Source organism: Leptonychotes weddellii, chromosome 8 (genome assembly GCF_054177405.1).
Source record: "Leptonychotes weddellii isolate Sample4059 chromosome 8, ASM5417740v2, whole genome shotgun sequence".
NCBI lineage: Eukaryota > Metazoa > Chordata > Mammalia > Carnivora > Phocidae > Leptonychotes > Leptonychotes weddellii.
The window spans coordinates 101,135,424-101,160,489 of NC_138376.1; the positions used below are offsets into that span (position 1 = coordinate 101,135,424).

The window sequence follows — 25,066 nt, forward strand, 5'->3', positions numbered from 1 at the left end:
TTTTATTTTCTTTTACTTTTATAATGTAATGTTCCCAGTCTTTTGAAGTATAAGGATCATTTTTTAATATACAAATTGCATGACACCCACTCTTATTCCTTCCTCTCTCCCAAAAAAGTTGTATTCAACCCTCAATTATCTGGGAAGAAGAGTAATTATGGTTCAAATTAAAATTATGCTGTATTAGTAAAAAGTTATAATTACCATGAATCAGAAAAACACTTCTATATTAGAAAGTATCTATTACTTAGAACTGCTAACAACTAAGAGATCTATAAGCCATCTCCTGAAATGCAGGAAAACTCCTTCCCTATTGCCAGTCAGACTTAGCCCCAGGGGCAAACCAGCAAAAGAAGCACATGGGACCACACATTCCTGCATGAGAATAGGTACCATGTCTGTCTAGCTCACTGCATCCCAAACACTTAACACAACACCTCTTTCTTATCATAACTTTAAAGTACAACTCACTCTCCTCACTCTCACACTCTTATCCCTCTTTTTTGATTGATTTTTCTCCTTAAGACTTATCGTCTGACACAGTCCATACTTTATTTATTTCTTTGTCTGTCCCCCTCATTAGCAGGTAATCTCTATGATGGAAGTGACATCTGCATACTATTGCATCCCCGGCACCTAAAAGAATACCTATTGAATTAATGAATGGGTTAATGGTTATAAACACCAGAAAGTTCTGTCTTACTGATAAATCCTTTGATGCCCAAGGACTCTATTTCCATATAGACCAATAAACGACTGTAAGTTTCCACTAGGGCTGGAGCCAAGGCCACACTGGATTTTGCATGAGCAAGTTTTATCACTCTGGTAGCAATGCTATGGATAAGGCTGAGGAAAAACAAAAGAAAAGAAAAAGCCTTATTTTTGACATAGATAAGCAGTTACTCTACTTACAAGGAACTTGGTATAAATCTAAACTTAGGGGCGCCTGGGTGGCTCAGTCTGTTAAGCGTCTGCCTTCAGCTCAGGTCATGATCCCAGGGTCCTGGGATCGAGTCCGCATCGGGCTCCTTGCTCAGTGAGGAGCCTGCTTCTCCCTCTGCCTGCCATTCCCCTTGCTTGTGCACTCACTCTCACATTGTCTCTCTATCTCTCGTTCTGACAAATAAATAAATAAAATCTTCAGAAAAAAAAAATCTAAACTTAAATACATGAATGCATGAGCTCCATTTTAATCATTTAAGTTGTACAGGACACTTGGTAGTGATGCACTGTACAACCTGAGACTAATTCTGGTTTCCATGATGCTTTCAATGCACATCAGGATCCCTCTGCACATGGAAAAGCAAAATTTGGGTACGACTCATAAGAACACACTTGAATTAAAAAAAAAAAAGACTAAAACACACAAAAACCAAAAACAAACCCCAAAATAATTTAAACAAAAAGAGCATGTATGGTTTTAGTCTGTTTTTCTTTTTCAAATATGTAACAAACTATTTCAGAAATTAAATGACTTTTATTACAGAATTACTTAAAAAAATCACCGCTAAGATCCAAATGTTGGGTTCTAACACGGTTTTCCTCAACTCTGTCACACAAGCAGGTAAAGCACATATATAATGCTATGACAATGTTTACCATTAGAAAAAGAGCATGGCTCTTCTAGAACTGATGTCCCACGGATACATTCTCCTTTACCTACATAGTGTCTGAACTTTGAGCCAATACTTAAGAGCTAAAAGACTAGAAAATCTGGATTTCTAGCCCTTCTCAAAAAAATTTAGAAGATCTAGCTATACTAGTCTACATTCTTACATTATAGAAATTAGCTAAAATGGCAGCACCATGAGGTAAGTCCTGCATGCTTCAGTCAGCCTCAATCCCTTCTAGATACACATACTTGCATGTGCATGAACACCTGGCACTCTTTCACTCAGCACCATGTGGCACTCACTCACATTGTCAGCTTGGCTCCTAGGGGTACCTGAGGTTCTAGAATCACAACCAACAGAGCCATTCCTGTCTTTTTAGAAACTATGCAAATGTCAATTCTAAAAGCATCCCTATTTATTATCAATATAGTATAGGCATTATAATTTTCATATCCCTGGACTCAGCAATTCTACCTTCAGCAAATTATTTAATCAAAATGTATTATAGGTAGGTGCAAATACAGCCTTAAAAGCAGTTTTCATAGCCATCATTATAATACTAAGACACTGTGAATAATTCATGTCCAACAATGTGGAACTGACTAAATAAACATACATAGCCACACAAAAGACTTCTTTATAGAAATTAAAACAGATGTTTTTAAAAAAACACTAGACTGAAAGAGGTGTTTGTTCGATTATTATGGGGAAAAGGTGGTTATAAAAGAGTATTGCAGGGCGCCTGAGTGGCTCAGTTGATTAAGTGTCCGCCTTCTGCTCAGGTCCTGATCTCAGAGTCCTGGGATCAAATCCCTCATCCGGCTCCCTGCTCAGAGGGGAGTCTACTTCTCCCTCTCTCTCTGCCCCTCCTCCCGCTGATCTCTCTCTCTCTCTCTCTCTCCCCAACTCTCTCTCAAATAAACAAATAAAATCTTAAAAAAAAAAACAAAACTATTGCAGTAAGAATCCATTTTGTTAAAAGAAAAATCCCAACCCATAAATGCATATATTTATACACAGAAAAAAAGACTCAGAACATACACCAAAAAATTTTACAATGTTTATTTCTCAATATTTTCTTGAGGTTTATTTGTACACTCTAGAATTCCTATAATACCACTTTTGGGACGCCTGGGTGGCTCAGTCGGTTAAATGTCTGCCTTCAGCTCAGGTCACAATCCCGGGGTCCTGGGATCGAGCCCCATATCGGGCTCCTTGCTCAGTGGGGAGTCTGCTTCTCCCTCTGCCTGCCGCTCCCTCTGCCCCTCCCCCTGTTCGTGCATGTGCACGTGCTCTCTCTCAAATAAATAAAACCTTAAAAAAATAGTAAATATCATTTTTGTAATAAAATAAACCTAATCATTTAAAAAAAAATGTACCTAACCATAAAACACATACATAATCATGAAATAAAGCCTATACTACACTGATATCAATTTCCTGACACAGGAGCAAATAAATAAAAAGAACATACCTCATTTTGGCATGAACTGTCAGTGAATCCAGGAGGTTCATGGGTAAGGGAGTAATAGATGCTGAAGCCAAGCAGCTCGTTCCAGGAAGAGGTACTCTCATAATTCCATTTCCATAAATAGTTTCTACCAGAGCTCCCATGGGTAATGTAAAACATTCTGAATTTGTAGAGTATGCATTACACAGCAGGGCAATCTTATAGTCATTCATTTGTAAACTCTTATTTCTAAGACTCTGCTGTAGGAACCTAAAATTTCAAGTACCATTAAACAGTAAACAATGCAAATAATTTCCAGAATGTTAACTCTGTGCTTTAAAAAACATTTAATTTCATGAAATGATTTACTAATACTATCTTTATTCCTACAGATGTGACAGTTTCTGCCCAAAATGTAGAGTGGAAACATAGAAAAGTTTGAGTAGCCTTTCAAAAAGAACTTAAGTAATCACAAGTTATCAATTAATGGATATTTGTTAAGTATTACTACACACACAGCACTAGGATTCAGATAATGAAGAGATAACTCAAGAATTCATGAACTTTGTTTCTATTTATTATCTATCTGGTTAAACACAACAATGTGGCTTCATTATAGATGTCACTGTGAAAAGATGATTAAGGAATGTCTCATAAAGGGAAAGCCAAATGAAATGTGAAGTCCACCTACCCTACAGTCTCCTATGAAGAGATTTGGCAGTCCTTGTCAGAAGTTCTAGGTGGGAATTTCAGGTGTTCCTAACACCCCATCTAAAGCCAAGTCTATCTAACAAGGCAATCTTCTCTGAGTAATCACAGCTCTGGAAACGGTGTAAGGGAGCACACCAGCCAGACCAGCTCAAATAATCCTGGCTGCCCAGAGAGTGAAGACATCTGTCAGATCACTCTCAACTCCTGAGTACTTAAGAAATTTTGAAACATTTTCACATGCTTTTGGAAAATAAGAACTTTAATTAAGGTAAAACATGTAAAAGCAAAAATTAGACCTGGAAATTAAATAAATATATATATATCTGCAAACACATAAAAATTTTCTAGTTGTTTTCTGATACAGGTATTGGTCAGTTTTTCTTGGCAGGCCATTACACATTAAATATTCACCTTTACCCCCAGTGGGTGTGGGGAGATTTCCATACTTCATACAAATACTGAGACCAAGAGTAGCCTACAATACACTACTTATTAATTAAAAAAATTAACTTAACCTACAAATTACTTACTCGTGGTGAAGCTTTAGGGAATGAGGTATTGGAATCTGTAGCTTGGAGTTGTCATTTTGGGCTTTTCTATTGAGATGAATCCAAATGCAAGTCATTGCAAAGGCATGAGTTGACTGGGGTTTGTTAATATCGGGAACTGGGATATACTGGAAAGTAACAATATGCACATTATAGGAAAGAGAATTAACTAATTATATGTATTCTAATAAATATGTATTCTAAATAATTCATTATTGATATACCTCTTTTTAAAATATCCTTTAACTTCAATTGTTCTTTGACTATTCAATAATACAAATCAGAAGATCTAACAGCTATAAAATAATGAAACCATTACAAGATTGTTTTTCCTTGCCAAGAAATTAACAGAAATTCACAGACGCTTAGTTGAGTTTTTCCTACTGTCACGAGGCATTCACAATCATTTAAAATTATATTCTTAAAAAAACACACATAATGAAATTTTACTGTGATGAATATGCTGAAAACACAGAATTTCTAAGTCACATATACACTTTTCAAGAACATCCAACAATTAAGAAATATACAATCTAAATAAGTACTAATAATATACATCATCACACATATACATATATTATATACTGATGGGGGAAATGACATGGGTGTCTGGAATTTGCTTTAAAATTGTCTAGTGTTAACAAAAAAGATGAGTAGAAAGATGAAGCAAGGATATTTCTTAAAACTACAATGAGATATCCCCTCACATCTATCAGAATGGCTAAACTCAAAAACACAAGAAACAAGTGTCGGCAAGGATGTGGAGAAAAAGGAACACTCTTGCACTGTTGGTGGGAATGCAATCTGGTGCAGCCACTATGGAAAACAGTATGGAGGTTCCTCAGAAAGTTAAAAATAGAACTACCCTACGATCCAGTAATCGAATGCACTACTGGGTATTAAAATACAAAAACACAAATTCAAAGGGACACATGCACCCCTATGCTTATTGCAGCATTATCTACAATAGCCAAATTATGGAAACAGCTCATGTCCATCAAGAGATGAATGAATAAGATATGGTGTGTGTATATATATATATACGATGGAAAATTACTCAGTCATAAAAAATAATGAAATCTTGCCATTTACAACAACATGGATAGAGCTAGAGAGTATAATGTTAAGCGAAGTAAATCAGTCAGAGAAAGACAAATAACATATGATATCACTCCTGTGTGGAATTTAAGAAACAAAACAACTGAGCAAAGAAAAAAAAAAATGAGAGAGAAACAAACCAAGAAATACTCTTACCTACAAAGAACAAACAGATGGTTACCAGAGGGGAGGTGGGTGAGGGGATGGGTGAAAGAGGTGATGGGGATTAAAGAGTACACTTATCAAGATGAGCACTGAGTAATGCATAGAATTGTTGAATCATTGCATTATACACCTGAAACTAATAAAAAACTTAAAAAAATATTTCTTGGTGATGAGTACATAGGAGTTTATTTTTCTATTCACTCTACCTTTTTTGTGCATTTAAAAATTTCCATAACAAAATGTATTTTTAAAAATGGCAATCATCAATATAGACCATATTTTACTCAAATACTCATATAATGAAATGGGGGAACACACTCAATTGGCAAACAAACAAAAGATATTAACAGATACTAATGTTATTTGGTCAGTCAATGACATGTATAGATTAAAACAGCTTAATGCTTTTATGTAAACCTATTTAGAATGTAGAGAAAGAGCTTGCTATACAAGATGTTCAATTGTAATTTAAGATAAACCAGAAATAATCTAGTTCAATTTCTTCACTTCACATATGAGTAAACTAATGTCAAGAGGGACTGATGTCCTTCCCAATTATGGTTCGTCACAGAATTGGGAAAGAACTCAGGTTTTCAGCTTCCAAATCCAGTGATCTTTCCACAAAATCACACTAAACATAAATTAGACATAATCCATTCAACACACTGTTAACTATTTTATAAAACTTACTTCTTTTTCTGGGTATAGAAGGTCAAAGAGCTTCATGACAGGGAGAAAATCAGCTAGTGCATTTTTCTGAATACTTCCAGAAATGAATTGCAGGAGAACCCACATTAGATGATCTCTGCCTTTAATCAGTCCTCGCCCTGCTAACTGTAAAAGATGTTTAAATACACATCTACACAGCTGGTTAAAGAGATGGATATAGTAAAGTTTAAAGAAAAACAAAATAAAACAAAAAACCAGGAGAAACCCTGTTCTCCAAAAGTTAGCATCTAACTTCGGCATTTACAAAGTACTTAGTCTCAACTCAAGACACACCAAGCAAAGCCTTTTAAATTATTTTAATGTTCTATGTATGTTTCCTCCGTGACCCACAAAATAGCTATGCATATCAAAAGTTAAATGTTTTAGAACATAACTAGGTTGCCTATGTATGCAAGAGAATCAAGTTTAATATGATATCATGACTTAAAATATCTCATCACAACACAAGGAATACTTCATGATACCAAAAGGATTTTTTTTTCTTTTTTTTTAGTTTAAAATCTTCAAGGGGCGCCTGGGTGGCTCAGTCAGTTAAGTGTCTGCTTTCGGCTCAGGTCATGATCCCAGGGTCCTGGGATCAAGCCCCATGTCAGGCTCCCTGCTCAGCGGGAAGCCTGCTTCTCCCTCTCCCACTCCCCCTGCTTGTGTTCCCTCTCTTGCTGTGTCTCTCTGTCAAATAAATAAAAAATAAAATCTTTAAAAAAATAAAGATAAATAAAATAAAATCTTCAAGAAGTTGTTATCAAAACACACTTCTGGTTTCCTGCAAATTATAACAGAAATCAATGGTGGTAAGGGTGGCAGTGGGGGTCACTGGTGGTTGGAAGGATTTTAACAATGCTTACAAAGAAGTTTCCCCCAAATAATCCATGCTGTAGAGATATTACAGATACAACAACACTTATTTCCATTCAAATGTGACTAAAATCTTATGATAAAACCGACTCTTCCACAAACATACTCTTCCACTTATAGTCCCTATTTTGGATTCATTGTCCCACTTTTTCATTCACTGCCAAAATAGAAACCAGTGAGTGATCCTAGACTCCTGTTATTCCCTGTTACCTATCCATGGCCAAGTCCTATTCTCAGCATACCTGTCTCAGTATACCTGGTCTTGGGTTCCTCTGTTCTGGTTTGGGCCATCAGCATCTCCCACCCAGATCATTGCAAAGGCTCCCTTACCAATTTCCTTGCCTCTGATTTTGGCCCCTTCCATCTCTTTATGTCACTGTCTTCCTACATGTGGCAATTAGCAGTAATTTTTCCCACTTGTATATGATGATGTCATTCCCCTCCTCATTTGCCTCCCAAAGAGGATCTAAATGCCTTAGAACAAACATTTGGCCATATAAAGTTTTCCATGTCTGGTCTTGTCTTCTTGCCTTCCTGATCTCACCAACATGTTCCTGTTCATATTTTTCTTTCCAGTTCTCACACATATTTATCCTTTTCCAAATGATCATGTTATTGCAATGGAAACACTTTCTTATCTTTTCCTCTTGGCAAATTTCTACTTGTCCTTCAAGTGCTAGCTTCAAGATCTCTTTGATAAAGCCATTCCTGATGTCTTGAATAGAACTGTTCTCCTTCATACCTACTGCAGGAAAACACGCTTCCATTATGTGAACTATTAAATTGTAATCACACTGTTTACTCCTGTATCTTCCCAATAGTAAGGAGCTCCTTGAGGGTACCCCACTGCCTTCTCATTTTGTATCCCCTGGTCCTTGCACTCTGAATATGTGGAATGAATGACTGAAACCAATATTTACAGTGACAAGAAAGTGTAAAGTTTAGAAACCATAAAAGCACCGCACAAAACAGAAATTAGGGCTAAGAACTTCTGTCATTGCTGAAATCACAAGGCAATGTCCATACCAGTCTAAAACATACTAATCAACAGGTGAAGTGGCTCTGATGAAAGATTTAGCACTTACCTTCTGATGAAGAGAAAGGACCATGTGTGGAAAACTTGCAAACTGGAAAAGCACAAAGAAAATGAGCTGACTTGAGAGATGCTGCCACAGGAGTTGGCTTGTTCCGCCATCGTCAAACTTCTCCTCAGTCTCGGACCGCTCCATGGCATAAACCACCAGATCCACCAACTGGTCCTCCAGCACAGGGCAGCGCTGTTTGTGCTGTAGGGCAGAGATTAGATACAGTATTCCAAAAGCCTCCCGGTTAGTTTTAGAAGTTACTGATTAATGGGCATTAATTGTAACAAGAGGCTGAGAAGCATGGAATGAAGTTGAACTTAGAAAGTTAAGGTTAGATTTAGTCTATTAAAGCTGCATCATGTTACATTATCATAGAGGATGAGTTCCATTAAAAAATTACTTTTCAGATTTCATGGAAAACAGACTAAGTCTTATTAACTTTTGGCTTTCACTACACACGTCATTGTTTCAATTTGACAAGGGGCACTGCACAGTAGAAAATTTTGTTATTTATCCTTTGAAAAAAAGATAATTTAAAAAGCATATGAAATGAGGATAGCAGTATTAATTTTGCATTCTAACTCAAAATATAAAAACCCTGAATCTCCAAGAATCAAATATTGTGATGAGAGCAAACAAAGCAGAGAGAATCTATGTATTTTAAAGCAACCACCACAAGTTTATACTAACTTTGCATACAGAGGTATATCTAAATAGCTGCCAGATTACTCAGTATCTGTTTTTCAATGTGTGTAACTGATCCTGATACTGAAATGGAAACTTCCTCTACAAAAACACTGATCTCAAAGTTAATCTCTGCTCTTCCTTCTTAGAAGCCAAACATAATGCAGCTTTAATTTTAAATTAGACTATTTTAAAATCTAAAACAAGAAAAAGAATTGAATTTAAACACTAAAAATGAAAATGCAACTTCCCTTTCTAGAGGCAAAAAGATTTATGCTTTTAAAAGTGATTTAAAAAAATATACTTTTACCAAAATATGTTAAGCCATATTTTAAGCCATTTTCATATTTCTTTTATAAAATATGTTATATGACTTAATGGCCAGGCAGTTGGAAGCCTTTCTAGTGAATACAATTACTAATACAGATGCTTTCCCTCTAAACTTTAGACATGATTATTAGTCTTTTGCCATGAAAAAGGGATATGATTTCTTTAAATTTAGGGAAAAAATGCAAAATGGGGACAGATTTGGAAAAAAACAAAACATAATGAGTAGCATCCCCTCTTTTGCATGCTCTTTGCCAGCTCCAAACTTGTAAAGCTCCAATATAGCTGCACTTTCTTAAAGCATGCAAATAAAACAAACATCTATCCAAAACAGTAAGCATCAATGGTTGTTTCATAGTTTTTCCAAAACACAATGCCATGATCACAGTTCAACCACATTACAGGTTTACAAATAGCAATAGTAACACCACCAGTTGAGACTACAGTACTTTCCCTCCAAATGTAATTATCATTATGAAGCAGAGCAAAGTGCAACAGACAACACTACAAACTATTTCTTAAATCAGCATGCAAAACTACTGTGTACAGGGCTTGAAATTCACTAGTTCTGCCAACCACCAACAACCTAAGAAATGTGTCAGACAACACAAATTTAGAGTGAAATCATTCAAAGTATACAAGAGTCAGAAAAATTTGTGAAAAGAAGTAAAGCCAGGATTTCCAGTAGGAATTTTTCATTAGTGATGGGAATTTGCTTCTAGTTTGGAAACTAACCAATTTGTCATCTATTCCTCCATCCATGATGGTCTTCCATTAGTCCACTTCAGGAAAAAAGAACTAAATAAAATTGGTTTTTAGCACCTGAGTCATTTTGGAATTTCCCTTTTTAGTATTAGCTATTTATTTTTTAAAAAACTAGATTTTTACCTACATATCTTTAACTGTGTTGTAATGGTCATATAGTTAATGATTTAAAGAGGAAAACCAAAAATATTAAGATTTTGACAAAGTAAGAACTGGGAAATTTACAGTTAAAGCTGATGATCTTTCAATACATACCACGACTCAAATTACCTCTAAATTTTCTGTTAAGAATTACATTAGTCTGGAACCCCTATGGTATCCAATGCCCTGGTGTCTGAGTGTGGCAGAACATCTATCAGGATTAACTCCATGTTTCCCCGGTGTTTTGGTTAAAGCCAAGGATATTTCTCAAACTGATTTTGGGGATAGCTTAGTTCCTTTGTTTATTTGCCAATTTTATTAATATCAAAAAAAAGAAAAAAAAAAGAAAAAGAAAGAAAAAAACCCCGCTGAAATAGAAAATGATGTGTTAATTACTTGAGAATAAGTTTAGCTTTAGTTTTCATTACTAAAAAATAAGTACATTAAAATTAATATTCTCCACCATGTAGATTATTTTACAAAGTGGAATAAATGTAAATTTGTAAAGCAGCTTAATAATTTGATAAAGATTAATTATCAATCACGAGGCTATGGTAATTTGGTAAGCCACTGGATGCTTTGTCTATGGCTATTTACAATGTGCTTTTGTAAATTTAAGTCTTCAAGATATAGGCATGTAAGTCAAATTAGCTAGTTTACATCATATCTATATGCATATTTAGTTAAAACCTGTTTAAACAGTAAGAATCTAAGTTCAATATTTTAACAACTTGATTTCTGCATAGTAGCTCAAACTGCACTGGAAACTTATTTAATTTTCAGCTTTGGTAAAAGCTGAAAATGAGGCACAAGGCATTAATAGAAACACTAGCATTAACCTCTACTCATGCCCCTGATTCTTTCCCACCACTATTTCAAATGGCAAATGGTAATGCTTTTCACTCTAAATAACCATATCCTATATTAAGTGGCCCCTGACAATTTTGATGTAACAGTTCTGGTACTGCTTTTGTTGTAAAATTTTAACATATTGTAGTGAGGTGGACTTAATTTCAAATCATTATTTCAGTGCTAGAAATCAATTTTAGAGCAATACCTATTCAGGACAAGTTGGGAAGAGAAATCCCTTTGTATGCCATTTATCATATTCTCTGCCAATCAGAATTGGAGCCCTATGCCAGTTAATACCACTTTCAATGGTGCCTTTCAAAGATAACTGAGTGATTAGTCTAGTACCTCAATGTCTCAGGGTAGCCAGAATTTACACACCACCACAAAAAAGCTTGAGGAGTGTATCTGTTTTATAATGTTCTTATTCAGCAGAAAGAATACAAAGTTGTGTAAACACACAAAACAGGATTCTTCCACTGTGAACCCTCCACTTTGCTGGTCACAACTGGGCTATTTATGACCTTCTGAATGTGACCGACTTTAGGATAATATATAGCCCAATTCCTACTGGAAAATGCAATATGGATAGCTCTTAAAAGGTTTCAAGCTTTAAGTAAATTATTGCATTGCTAGAGAAAGGATAAGAAAGTATAGTGCAGGATATAGTTCTGTAATGATAAAAGATGTAGTAAGATCACTTGTTTATTTTTAATCATATGTTTATACTTTGTATTCTCATTTTCTACTCTACTTTCCAGGTGGTAAAAATAATATATCAAGTCAATTCAGCATATATCTTCCATCTACAGTCCATTCACTACAGAGTTTTCTACCAAAACAATTACTGATGAATTGTGAACTTTTGACAATGTTTACAGTGGGACCAATACTAATAATGTTCTGTCAGCATTTCCATTATAAACTTTATTTTTTATGGATTTATGTCTTAGTCATAAACTTTTTTTAGGTTGAAACTTGTTATTAAAATAATCAAATCAGAAATACTCTTCTATGAATTGTTTTGTCAACTTCTACTTTGAGAAGAGCTGCATACCAAGAGAAAAAAGCTAATGATAACTAAGGATATCTGGGGGAAGGTACTCGCAGCTCAAATGACCATGGGTACATTTATCCACCAAACTGTAAGAAAAATTGAGTCAAGTATGACTTTAAGTTCATTGCAAAAATTAATTTTAAGACAGAGCATGAAGCATTCTTTCAAAGTTGACTGAATACTTACCTCTAACTCAAGTGAAAGTTGATCAGAATTAATGACTTGGTATTTAAGATGTTAAATTGACAGGTTATATGAAGTAACTGTCAGACACTGTAGTGTGAAGCAGTTTCAGTTTCACATGTACATAGGCTTGTCCAAACAAGGAAAATTGGTAAATTTTTCAGAAGAAAAAACTTAAAATAATAAAAGAGATACTGCTACTAGGGTGAGGTTTGGCATGCAAAGTTTCAACACTGAGCAAGTTTTATGGCCAAGCTATATGTCCTTAAAAATAGGGCTTTATAAATGGAAGCACTGGCACAACCTTCACTATAGTATTGCAAACAGTAACGCTATTTTATATAACCTAGACAAGAACGTCTTTTTAAAATAAAAAAGCTGGTCTATTTTAATATGTTGGGCTCAAAAATTTTTAACAAAAATAATTGGAACCACTATTTTGTTTAAAATCTCAAAGGTGAAAAGTCCTGGAACAGACTTGGGACTGTATAAGAGTTTGGTTTATAAAGTTTGGCCACAGTGTTTTTCTCCTACTACAGGTGAGCTTCAATTGCAAGGAGCCCACTCTAGGAGGAGGACACTTCTGGCAAAGACTGACAAAGAAGGGTGTTTGTCAAGCAGGTGTGGGGTCACCTAAGAGTGTGACATTTCTTAGTCAATCCCCATGTTTCCAAAAAAACCTTCCCTGTATAAAGTTTACCACTCCAACTTTTAAAATAACGTAACTCTATTAAAGTTTTTCCTCTTTTTTGTTTTGTTTTTAATTTGTTTTTGTTTTAAGGCAAAGCAACGTAAGTATTTTTATAGATGTTTTTTATTTATGTTTTAATAATCTGGAAAGATAAAGGCCACCATAAATCTTTCCATCTCTGAAAATTCCACAAGGCAAGCTTTGGCCTAAAGTATTAAAAAAAAAAAAAAAAGTAAAATGGAGTGGGAAGGAAAAACAACCCATCAAAAAGTGACAGGCGTTATTGTGTGCCAGGTGTTGTCTCTTAAAAAAAAAAAGAAAAAGGAAAAAAGAAAAAAGAAAAAAAAATATAAAAAAACAAACACCAAAAACCAAAACCAAAAACAATCCACCAAAAATAACTCTCATATCCCAAGAAGAAATTCATTTTAGTGGCCTTGGTCTCAGCATGGTCCTGCCAATTTCAAGCCCCGACCATACATGTATTCTCTAAATGGAATCAGTGGCTACAAAGCGGCCAGCGTATCGTTAGTCACAATACAACAGTAAGGTTGTGAACATACCTGAGCAATGTTCAAGGTCTAGAGCATTGGAGGATGGGCAGGACAAGACAGGACAGAACAAAAATAAAGGAAGAAAAAAAGAAAAGACAAAACAGTGACTATGAGGCCAGCCTCAAGGAACCCAGAGTCAGCACAAACCCTCCCACATGTTAAACCACCAAAAACAAACATATACCAAAAAGGGGGGAAAAAATCAGCAGTCAGGCCACGCTGAAGATACCAAGGGTTATAAAAATAGGCACCCAAACAACAAAAAAAATAAAAAATTATGGTTAAGACATGTGTAGGTTTCTCTGGCAAAAGGTATACTTGAAACTGGCCTTATAGAAAAAAAAGCAATGCAAAATAAACCAACTTTTAAAATATCTCCTTTTTAATTTAAACATTTTTAAAGCAATATATAAATAATAGGAACAATACACTGTTTAATAAACCATATATTAAAAAAAAATCACCAAATAGTTCTTAACTGTTTTGCTCAGTTAGCTCTAGCAAAGAAAAGAGAAAAGAATAGTGCAGATTCTATGCAGAATTTACTTGGTTTCCAGCATAGTACAGTACCTGCTTATTTAAACCTAGCATATTGCAGACCATATCCCTGGAATAAGGCTGCTCCAATACATATCTCAACAAAGCAGTCTGTGGTTCAAACAGATCCTTTAAAGAAAATAAAAAAAATTATTGCTTCAAGATCAAAGTAAATGTTAATTCAAATAATTTGAAATTGGGATAAAAAAATCTGCTAAAGGCACTTGTTACCTTCACACAGTAGGCAGTATCTAGTGGAAAAAAATCATAGGATTTTAGTGCTTACAGTTAATCTGATCCCACCCCTCATTTGATAGGAGATATAACTGAGGTGAAGGGACTTGCCCAAGGTCATACAGAAGCTCAATTTAGAAAGACTTCAGTTACTGTCACAGGAGAGTCTTTTTTTTTTTTTTTTTTTTTTATTTATTTGAGACAGAGAGAATGAGAGACACAGAGCATGAGAGGGAGGAGGGTCAGAGGGAGAAGCAGACTCCCTGCCGAGCAGGGAGCCTGATGCGGGACTCGATCCAGGGACTCCAGGATCATGACCTGAGCCGAAGGCAGTCGCTTAACCAACTGAGCCACCCAGGCGCCCCTGTCACAGGAGAGTCTTAAGCATCACTGTAAGGAAAGCATTTTCTGCTCAGAAATCTAATCAAAGAGGAATGGAGGTAGTTTCCAATCACTTTCATACAAGTGTAAACAAACACACTACTTCCAAATTTGGAGAGGAGAAATGACTTGATAGTACAGGGGTCAAAGTGTAGATTCTGAAATCAGATTGAGTTCAAATCCTCATTCTACCATTTCGTAAACATGGGGCCTTAGTCAAATTACTCAGTTTCATCATCTGTATAATAGAGATACTAAGATGATAGTTGAGAATAAGGGTTACTGCAAAAAAGTTCTTACAACAGTGGCTGGCATACAGTAAATACATAAAGAATTGATCTATTTTCAATATTACTGCTATCAAGATAACTGTAAATTCCATTTAGTTTACCACTTTTTCACATTCCTAAGTTTTGCTGACTAATATGCCAAGAGTCCAGGATTGCGACCTTAGTTCCACTATTTCCCTCTCCTCGCTTTTGGACTAGTTTCCTAATCATTCTGTACATCATTTTTAACGTGAAACATTTACATGAAAAATCTCTAGTCCAAAAAAAAAAAAAAAAAAAAAATCTCTAGTCCTCCTCTTACCCTGCTCTGTAACCATTTCAACCCCCAAGATACTATAATGAATCTATCAAATTTCATTCTAGCTTTAGGTCTATATCTCATACTTCATTTTATTGATACTTGTAGATTTTTTTCTTTTGAGACCATTCTACTCCACTTTTGTCTTCTTCATCCCCCATTTAAAAAAATCTAACACAGGTAGGGGCACCTGGCTGGGTCAGTCGGAAGGAAGAGCATGCGACTCTTGATCTCGAGGTCCTGAGTTCAAGCCCTATGCTGGGTGCAGAGATTACTTAAATAAATTTTTTAAAAACTTAAAAAAAAATAAAAATTAAAAATCTAACAAAGGAGAGCTCACTCTTCAAATTTTAAGAGAAGTGCAAATTCATTTTTGGTCCTCACTTTGCAAAGGAAGAATAAAAAGGTTTCCATTATAAAGATTCAATTTTCTTAATCTAAGTGCTTTGTTGGGGCCAACTGGAGCATAAACATCCAATATTACAAACCACAGAGTATACTTGGATACCAGAATCAAATGATAAACCATAAACTATTTTTCATTAAATATACACTTCTTCAGTCTATGAAGAGACAATTTAGCATAACACATCATATAATCCAGGATGAAGACTGTTAGATGGACCAAAGTTCCATTACATTCATCAACATACCTTATCATATGGCAAAAGGCCTTTCAAAGGAAAACGAAGAGTTGCAGGATCCAATTTCCATGAATTACAAATGGCTCCCGAGTTATTTACAACTGGCAGAAGGCTGCAGCGGCCTGTATGTATTACAAAAAATGGTTTTAAAGTAAATGTGAACACAAATGCCTGGTCCTTCATTCACTCTATGAATATTTAATAAATATCTATTCTGAATCAGGCACTGATTTTAAAAAGGTTGTAATTAGATATAACTTTTAGGAATTTTCTTTGATTATTTTTAGTCCAGATGGTTGGAGACCAATTGTACAGGCCTTCCAAACCCAAAAATAATGGCATTTGTCCAAGTATATAGGATAAAGATCGGCAAACTATAATCCATGGGCCAGATGCAGCTTGCCACCTATTTCTGTAAAGTCTTATTGGGACACTGATGCTTTCCCACTATAATGGCAGAGTTGAATAGCTGCAACAGATTGTATAGCTCACAAAGCCTAAAATATTTATTGTATCACCATTCATAAAAAAAGTTTGCAGATCTCTAGTCTAGGGTCAACATGATTAACTTTATGCATGATGTTCCTAGAGGCCTTAGATGTAGCATATGACCATCAACTCATATATCCAACTGCCTAATGAATACTGTCACCTGGATGTCTCCCAGGGACCTCAAGCTTAACAGATCTTAAATTGAACTCATCATCCTTCTCAAGCCTGCACCACTTCCAGAATTCATTAAATGATATCAATATCCACTCAGCTACAAAAGCTAGAAGTCTGAGAATTATCTGTCTAGCGTCTACTTGTTTTATCTTTGTATTTCCAATCTAGAATAGCACCCGACTCACAAGAAGTGTTCAAAATTTGGTCACTGACTAAATAATGGTCTATATACCCAGACAGTGCTGGGCACTGCACAAATTGCCAAATCACATGCTTGTTTTTAAAAGCAAATTCTGAGAATGAAAGAAAACATGAAAAAATGAAAAACAAAATAAATGAAGTACAGAGCAAAAGCGTGAATTGGAATGGGCTTAAAGAGCCTGAGTCTTGTGTACTATGGACACACAGGGATGGTCAATTGAGACTTCTAGTTGCCTGGAGATTCCATGGTGGTTTACTAGCTCTATTAAAAGTTCCCTCTAGTTACCAGGAAACATATCTTCTAGAATGATTCTATCTGAAGCTTAGACCCAGTCCAGACAGTTGCTTTTCCCTCCCTATACTCTGCAAACAAAGTACGTGAAAACAAGTAAATGGCTATTATTAAGCTTCTACAGAATTACCAAAATGACAAACCACCAAGACATGTGTAAGATACCATCTGCCAATTCTGTTGAGTAGTTCACTAAAAACCAGGTACTATTTAGTACATTTTAAATTATAATCCTACCACAAATGGAATTTATCCTTGCTGTGGGCCTGAAGGTATCCACAAAGTCTGATACCAGGTTTCCAAGTAACTAAAAACAAAACAAAAAACATATATAAGTATAAAAATAAAATCAAGATTGCTTTGAATATAACTATCATTTATGTAAAATGAGATAGTACGTAAAGATTTAATACAATACCTGGCATATAAAAATTACGCAAAAGTCAGTCCTCTTTCACTTCCTTTCAAACAATTACTTCCCAGTTCATCTGTCCCTGAATTAAGCCAAATCATACCACCAGGTCCTTCGATATTTCATGAAGCTGGCATATTTTCACACATGATATAGAAACTGTCTTGGGGTGCCTGGTGGCTCCATTGGTTAACTGTCCAACTCTTGATTTTGGCTCAGGTCACGATCTTGGTGTTGTGAGATCAAGCCCTGTGTCAGGCTCTGTGCTCAACAGGGAGTCTGCTTGAGATTCTCTCTCCCCCACTCCCTCTGCCTCCCCCACCCCAGGCGCGTTCTCTCTCTCTAATAAAGAAATAAATCTTAAAAAGAAAAAAAAAAAGAAAAGAAACTGTCTCAACAGGATAGCAGAGAAATAAAAGAAATACATTATAATGATAAAAAAGTACATTTTATCTCAGGATAAAAGTGACCATTTTAAAAATAAGCACACAAAAATAAGATTAATGTAACTATTTTTTATTAAAATTGCTCCCCCCCCAAAACTTGGAAAATATCAGATTTACCCAGTGTGGAAGTTTTCCTTCAGGATATAGTTTCCTAATCTCTGTGACTGCAAAGTAGGCTGGTAATAAACAGGCATTTCTTTCCAAGATATATGCTATAACCTAAGAAAAATAAAAGAGCAATGTTATTCTTCTTGGTTAGTTCCACAGAAAAGCCCTTTAAATGCAACAGTGGCAACAACAAAGATATTAAAAGCAAAGATATTACTTCATGGATTTATTGGGCTTAATCTGTAGCACAAAGAATTCATTTATATGTGAAGAATCTCTAAAAATGAAGATTAATGAACAATGAAATGGATGTCACTAAGTAACATTGCTTTAAATACTGGTAGACTCCAACAGGAAAGCAACTGACCAAAGTTATAATTCTTGCAACATCAGTTACAAAGCACAAAGATCTTTTAAGTGGCCCATAGGCTAAAGTCTTTTAACAGCTAAAAATATTTTAATGTCTATATTGTTGTTTTCTCAATTAAAAGCCATGAGTTAAAGTTTAAAATTTTCTTTTGAAATATAATACAAATAAAACAGCATCTTTAAAACTAGAAGTGATTTTTGTAGAAGTACACAAATGGAACAGTCCACAGACTACCATGTTTTAAAGGCACAGAACTATATAAAACTATTTTTTTTGAGGTTATGATCAATGAACTGCAGACATGTCTAAATTACCTCTCTTGCTGCTAGAAGCTGCTGTACAACAGCTGAGCTCACTGTATTGGGAATTGTCAAGATTTTCTCCAAAATCACTTTTAAGAGATCTCGAACACCCTGATATAAGAAAAAAACCCATAGGTTAAAACTAAGTAGTGCCCCCTGTGCTAGTTAAAACACCTAAAGATTTCAACATTATATACTCAGGAAAAAAGTTACCTTCAAGATCACATCTTTAATTTTTCTGAATCAGAGCTCCCATTCAAGTCCCTAACATTAGCCCAAACGAAAAGTCATGTTCCAAAATAGAATTCTAAAGAATATGAATGAACAAAGAAAGTCCCTTACAAATAAAAATTAATCATTCCACACTCTGCTAAGCTTTCTGGATCCTCACAACATTACAAGAGTTTCTACTGTTACAACAGTCCAAAAAGCTTAATTTGGGCTTAGAGGCAGAAATAATTTGAATAGAACTTGAAAATACTCTGAGACATGGGCCATAATGTTAAACTTTCCGGAAGGTGATTCCTTCTGCTCACTCCCTTTGTCATATTCTAACTTTATTCCCCCTTCTCATCCATCACTTATCCAATAAAGCTAGTCTGTTAATTGGTCATCTCCTCTTATCTATTACCAGTTGCATTACTTTAGAGCAGAATCTGATACATGGAGAAGAAATTTCATTCTACATGCATTTATTGAGTATAAACTGTGTGATCAATCTTGTAAAAAAGATAGACAAAACATACACATGAGAGAAATTAGAAACAATTATAAAGCACCATACAAATAAGAAGGTAAAAACTTCATGTTAACCTGCTAAGAAAACTAAAGAGAGAGAGAAAAAAACAAAAAAACTGAGCAATTTTAAGTCCCCTTAGGAAATATAACAAAACATAGATTTTGTAAATGCTTCCACTTCAATTCTCCCATCAGAAATTAAGATATACACACTGAAAAATTATTCATGTCTGAAAGTGATTACTTTTTCTAATTAGGAAAAAATACCTTGTAATCCACTCCCCCAATTATTTTCCGAACCAGTTTAAATGTTAAGGACCAAAGTTGTGTTCTTTCCCATTCAAGTGTGTCGGAGTTTATCAGGGATTCACAAACCATCCTAGAAAATAAGAATACCCATTCCAGTTACAAGACAGAATTTTGCCAAGTTCTCCAATAGCCAAGGTCTGTGTACTCTGGATATGATATCTGTCATTTTGTTCTTCAGAAAGGTACATTACTACTCAAGAATAGTTAAAAAAAATTATATATATGGTGTATTATGTTTTTTACTTGTGTGAAAGATAGAACCCAAAACAGAACTAAATAATATTGTTATATTTTTACTAGAAAGAAATTTACCAAAAGCTATTGATTAAATGTTTACCATCTATCAGTTTGTGGTAGATTGTATTTTTCCAAGATGGCTGCAACAAGCTTTTCAATCCCACGTGCTCTTCTGAAGGGTGACACTGATACTCCTCCCATGAAGAGGTGGGAGAAGGGTCTACATTCTCTTCCCCTAAACGTGGGCAGGCCTAAGACTATGGCAAAAGGGACACTTACGACCCCCAAGACAAGGTAATGTAAACTTCTCCCTAGCCTTGTTTTGAATGCTTGGTCTTGGACACCATCATGCTGTGGGAAAGTCCAGGTCACATGGACAGAGCCTGTGTAGGTTCTAGCCAACAGCCCCAGCTAAGGTTCCAGATGACAGCCAGGCATCAACCACCAGACATATGAATGGGGAAACCTGTCGTAACTACAGCCATGAACACCATTGGATTGCAGTCACAAGACCCTGAGATAAAACTGCCTCCTCAACTCAGTCAACCACTATAACCATGAGTGTGAATAAAATGTTAAATGATCGTAGCCCCTGGGCTGAAAGGTAAAGGCTGCCTGGTTTTGAACCTTTAAATACACAATTCTAAGAATACTACATCCTGGAAACTAAAACCTGAGGTTTTATGAAGGATTACTTGTTTTGTTTTTTTTTTTAAAGATTTTATTTATTTATTTGACAGAGAGAGACACAGCGAGAGAGGGAACACAGGCAGGGGGGGTGGGAGAGGGAGGAGCAGGCTCTCTGCCAAGCAAGGAGCCCAATGTGGGACTCGATCCCAGGACCCTGGGATCACGACCTGAGCCGAAGGCAGACGCTTAACGACTGAGCCACCCAGGCGCCCTGAAGGATTACTTGTTGAGCCTAACTTCCTTCTTCATTCCTTCATCCTTTTATAACAATCTTGACCAATTACCAAACATTAATTAAAAAAAACAAAATTCTTTGGATTGCTCATATCCACCATTAAACATACCTGGGTGGAAGGAGACCAGTCTCCACTGCCATTGCTAAGCAGTCATAAAGAAAAGAAATTCTTTTAGGACTATGCTGGCCATGAATAAATTTAACAATCCACTGGATGCATTGTTCATGAGATTCCTGGAAAATTAGAAAATGATTACATTTTAGGTCCAAAGTGATATTTTATAACTGACAAATACCTAGTACTACACCTGGGAGTATATCAAGACTATGAATGAAATACTCCATTATAAACATGCATGGATGAAAACAATTAAAAAAAAAGTGGATGAATTCAGATTTAGTACTTCAGTTTAATCAAAATGTAGTCCCCATGTCCTACATGTCCTCTTCCTCTGCACTACCACCATCCCTCATATACACTTCTATTGTTGAATGTATATTGCTGATTTAGAAATATGTATTTTCTTCATGACTCCCCCATTAGGATATAAACTTCTTGAAAACAAGGGCCGTCCTTAATTCATAGAATGTTTAATGGATTATTAAAAAATTAAAAGATGTTGAAAAGATGTTCAACAGCAAAGAAATGCAAAATAAACCATGAGATATAATTTCTCCTGTTTTAGATTGGCAAACATCAAAAAAATTCACTAACACCCTACCGTGAAGCCCTAGGGAAGATACTCTTACACATTGCTAGAGGGGTATAAATTGGTATGATGTTTATGGAAGGCTATTAAGCAATTTCTATAAAAATTATAAATAGACATACCCTCTAACCTAGCAATATTACTTCCAGGAATGTATTCAGTGTCCTGTGCATAATATTGTTTTTGTGCATAATAATGTCCTGTGCATTATATAATTGTTTAAAGTGGAGAAGTTAAGAAATAACCTAAACGTCAGTCAGTAGGGGACTGGTTAAATAAAGGAAGGTGCAGCCACATAATAGATTATGCTGCTGTAAGAAAAAAAGGCAGACGTAACTTTCAACAGAATGATATAGAATTACTTTCAGAAGTGAATAGGAGGAAAAAAGGTGTTAATGAACAGTGAACACATTATATGAATGTTCTATAAAAATGGGATCCTATATATGTAAAAACTTCCAGAAGGCAACAAACTGGGGATACTGGCTGCTGATATGAAAAAGAGCTGGTGATTAAGCTAAGGGAGATGGAAGGCAGACTGTTCATTGGGTTCCCCTTTTGGTACCATTTGCATTTGGAGCCATATGAATAGATTACCTATTAGAAGGTAATTAAAACAAGATTTTTAAAAAAATGAACGTACGCCATTATGTGACCCATGTTTGAGTAGCAAGTCTCACCACCAGTGGCTCAAATGAAAACAGTTCTCATTTTCCTACCAAGAATACACCATGAGAAGATAATACACTACTGGAATACCAACTCTGTAAGGATCACACATTTTGTCTTTTTCATGGATACATTTTCTGGTGACCGTTCTTTGTTACTAAGTTTTACTGCTCCTTTCCTCATTTTTATTAGAATATCTTTGTAGGGACACCTGGGTGGCTCAGTCGGTTAAGTGTCTGCCTTCAGGTCAGGTCGTGATCCCAGGGTTTTGGGATCGAGTTCCGCATCGGGCTCCCTGCTCAGCGGGGAGCCTGCTTCTCCCTCTGCCTGCCGCTCCCCCTGCTTGTGCGCTCTCTCTCTGACAAATAAATAAAATTTTGAAAAAAAAAAAAAAAAGAATATCTTTGTATCTTTGTTATAGTATCCTTATTGTGGCATCTTTGTTTCTTTACTGTATTTTTAATCAAAGTATCTTTGTATCAATGCTTTGCTAGTTCCTTTGTTGAATGAAATTTGTATCTTTTAAAATCCCTACCAGAGCTGTTTTCACATGCACCAAATAAATCAGAATAGGATGAAAATGGTTTTATATAATGTAACCCGGGGGAGATTTTTAAAGACATCTCTCACTGTGCTGTCATCAGTTTGACTTCTTACTACAGGTTCTCCACTGGAAAAATGCAAATTGAAACAAATGGAAACCAGAATATACAAATAAGAAATGACATTTTTACTTGTCCCTTTCCAGAAAGACCTTCACAGCGACATCAAAGTAATGTAAAAAAGAAGGCATCAAAAATCGTCAGCTGAATGTAGTAAAAATGCAGTGCTCACCTGAGACAGACCACCCCAGAACTGTCTGAAGGCCCCTAGACAGCTAATCAGTTTTGTTTTTTCATCTTCAGGGGTGTCCATAAACATTCTAAAAAGCAAAAATCACATTATTTGCCACGAGTTCTAAAAGGGTAATTCAACATAACCAGAATCTTATGGATCTTAGATACCTTCAAGACAAACCTAAGTAAAATCTTACAAAGATACACACGTAAAACCACAAAAATCTGCCATGCATATATACTCACCCAGGAAAAGCCTCTTCTATAATTTCCGTTTTCTGTAAAAAACAAAAAGTAAGCGATGTAAAAACAAAAACAAAAAAAAAGGAAAGAAAAGAAAAGAAAGGAGGGACCTCCCTGAGGAAAACATTATCATATGGGACAAATCACCTTAACCAGGGACCCGCACAAAATACCATTTCCGGCCTGGCCTGTCATGCAGGGCGCTGTGGACTTCACAGGAGACTTTGAATTTGACAGCATTCTGACACCCGCTAAACCCTCGCAGGCACACAAGGTGTCATAACAAAGGAGAGGAGGGGGAGAGGTAGCCCGGGCTGGGCTCCGGGGGTCTCCCCCTCCCCAGCCACCGCCCTGGATCCCTGGCGGCTCCACTCACCACCACATCCTCAAAAATGCTCTGCAGTTGCGTCTCCATCTGCACCATCGCCCCCGCCTTCCCCGGACGCCCGGCGCGCGGCCCGGGTGAGGCCCGAGCTCCGGGAATTGACGGGCAGAGAGGCGGAGACGCCCGCAGGAAACCTCAGCTCGCGGAGCTTGCCTTTTCTCTCAAGCGCTCAGCCGAGAGGATTCCCCCTCCCCCGCCCAGCAAACCGCCGGCGCCCGCACGGAAGCCGGGAAGCGCCGGGTGCGTGCGGATAATGAAACCTGCAGAAACCAGGGACGCAGCCCCTTGGTTCCGCTCATGAAGAAGGCCGACCCGCCGAGCCAGACGAGAGCGCCCTCAAGTGGAGCCTTGAGCCTACGTCACCCCGAGGCGTCGTCGGCTGCAGGCCGCCACCTCCCGGCTGGAGCGGGAGTTGCTTCCTGCTCTGGACTAATGCTTTTGCCTACTGGGAAGGAAAAAAGCTTGGAGCCCAGGGAACGGCAGCCGGCGAGAAGAGCTCCTCCTGCAACCTAGGTCAACCTGATGTCCGTGAGCTACTGACCTTCTGGAGCCAGTTGAAACACAACTTTCTTGATGACAGGGACCATGTCTTCTCAAGTATGGTAACCTCAGTGCCTTGCACAGTGCCTGACACATAGTAGGCTTTTAATAAAGGTCAAAAAAAAAAAAAAAAAGAACGCATTATTACTGATTTTTAATTAATCAAATAATAATATCTACCGTTTAAAAAATTTTTAAATATCTACCGTTTTTAGTTATAATCATGTAAAATAATATTTATCAATTACTGAATACCTAGAGCATCTTTGGTGAAGGTAGGGGTGGAGAATGGTTGGCATATAGGAAGGCTGATCCATTGGCAGGGTCAGAGCAGTGGCTAAGTGCACTGCGGGGAGTGCCCGCCCCACCGCTGTATTCTTCCAAGCATCCGTTTGACATATTCCTGGAAGCCTGCCCTCCTAGTTCAAGTTGATGTAGGGTCTCTTCCTTATGTTCATATAACACCTTAGTGCATAAGTAGTAGAGTACTTCATATATGAAATATTTGTTCACCCTTTGCTCAGTGTTAGACACAATGTTAGGTACCTGATGAACTGTATTGCAGGAATCAATTTTGTAGAATGTACAAGCTAGAAGGATGACAGAGCCAGAATTATTAAAATCTAAGTAGCCTAACAATCTATTGTTCTTTTTTGTATGCTAACCACATTATCTTATTTTGGACTATCTTTAATCAGATACACTTCTAAGAGTTTTCAGTTACTGTCAGGCAGATTTCCATGCCTCCACTGTTTCCAAATCAGTATGTTCTCAGCAAATGCTAGCAA

The 25,066-nt window shown here is 36.5% G+C and overlaps 1 protein-coding gene across 4 annotated transcripts in view; it reads right to left on the bottom strand.

Annotated features, from left to right (window-relative positions):
• The window catches only part of MED23 (mediator complex subunit 23), a 41,080-nt gene extending 17,120 nt beyond the window's left edge, over positions 1-23,960 (bottom strand). Inside the window, exons 1-16 of one of the 4 annotated variants that reach the window (XR_004077663.2) lie at positions 23,730-23,960; positions 23,357-23,388; positions 23,109-23,196; positions 21,005-21,129; positions 19,692-19,803; positions 18,699-18,797; positions 18,024-18,125; positions 17,286-17,355; positions 15,899-16,011; positions 14,076-14,171; positions 13,515-13,532; positions 8,255-8,455; positions 6,276-6,419; positions 4,305-4,450; positions 3,088-3,333; positions 704-846 (exon numbers count right to left, since the gene is read on the bottom strand). Coding sequence is in view for 3 of the 4 variants with exons in the window: in XM_006739658.3 (XP_006739721.1) it covers positions 704-846; positions 3,088-3,333; positions 4,305-4,450; positions 6,276-6,419; positions 8,255-8,455; positions 13,515-13,532; positions 14,076-14,171; positions 15,899-16,011; positions 17,286-17,355; positions 18,024-18,125; positions 18,699-18,797; positions 19,692-19,803; positions 21,005-21,129; positions 23,109-23,196; positions 23,357-23,388; positions 23,730-23,777 (1,783 nt within the window). In the remaining variant the exon portion in view is untranslated. Of the gene's footprint in view, positions 1-703; positions 847-3,087; positions 3,334-4,304; positions 4,451-6,275; positions 6,420-8,254; positions 8,456-13,514; positions 13,533-14,075; positions 14,172-15,898; positions 16,012-17,285; positions 17,356-18,023; positions 18,126-18,698; positions 18,798-19,691; positions 19,804-21,004; positions 21,130-23,108; positions 23,197-23,356; positions 23,389-23,729 lie in introns of those variants that run through there. The other 3 variants (XM_006739658.3, XM_006739659.3, XM_081828998.1) reach the window with 3 other exon arrangements.
• Positions 23,961-25,066: the final 1,106 nt, after the last annotated feature.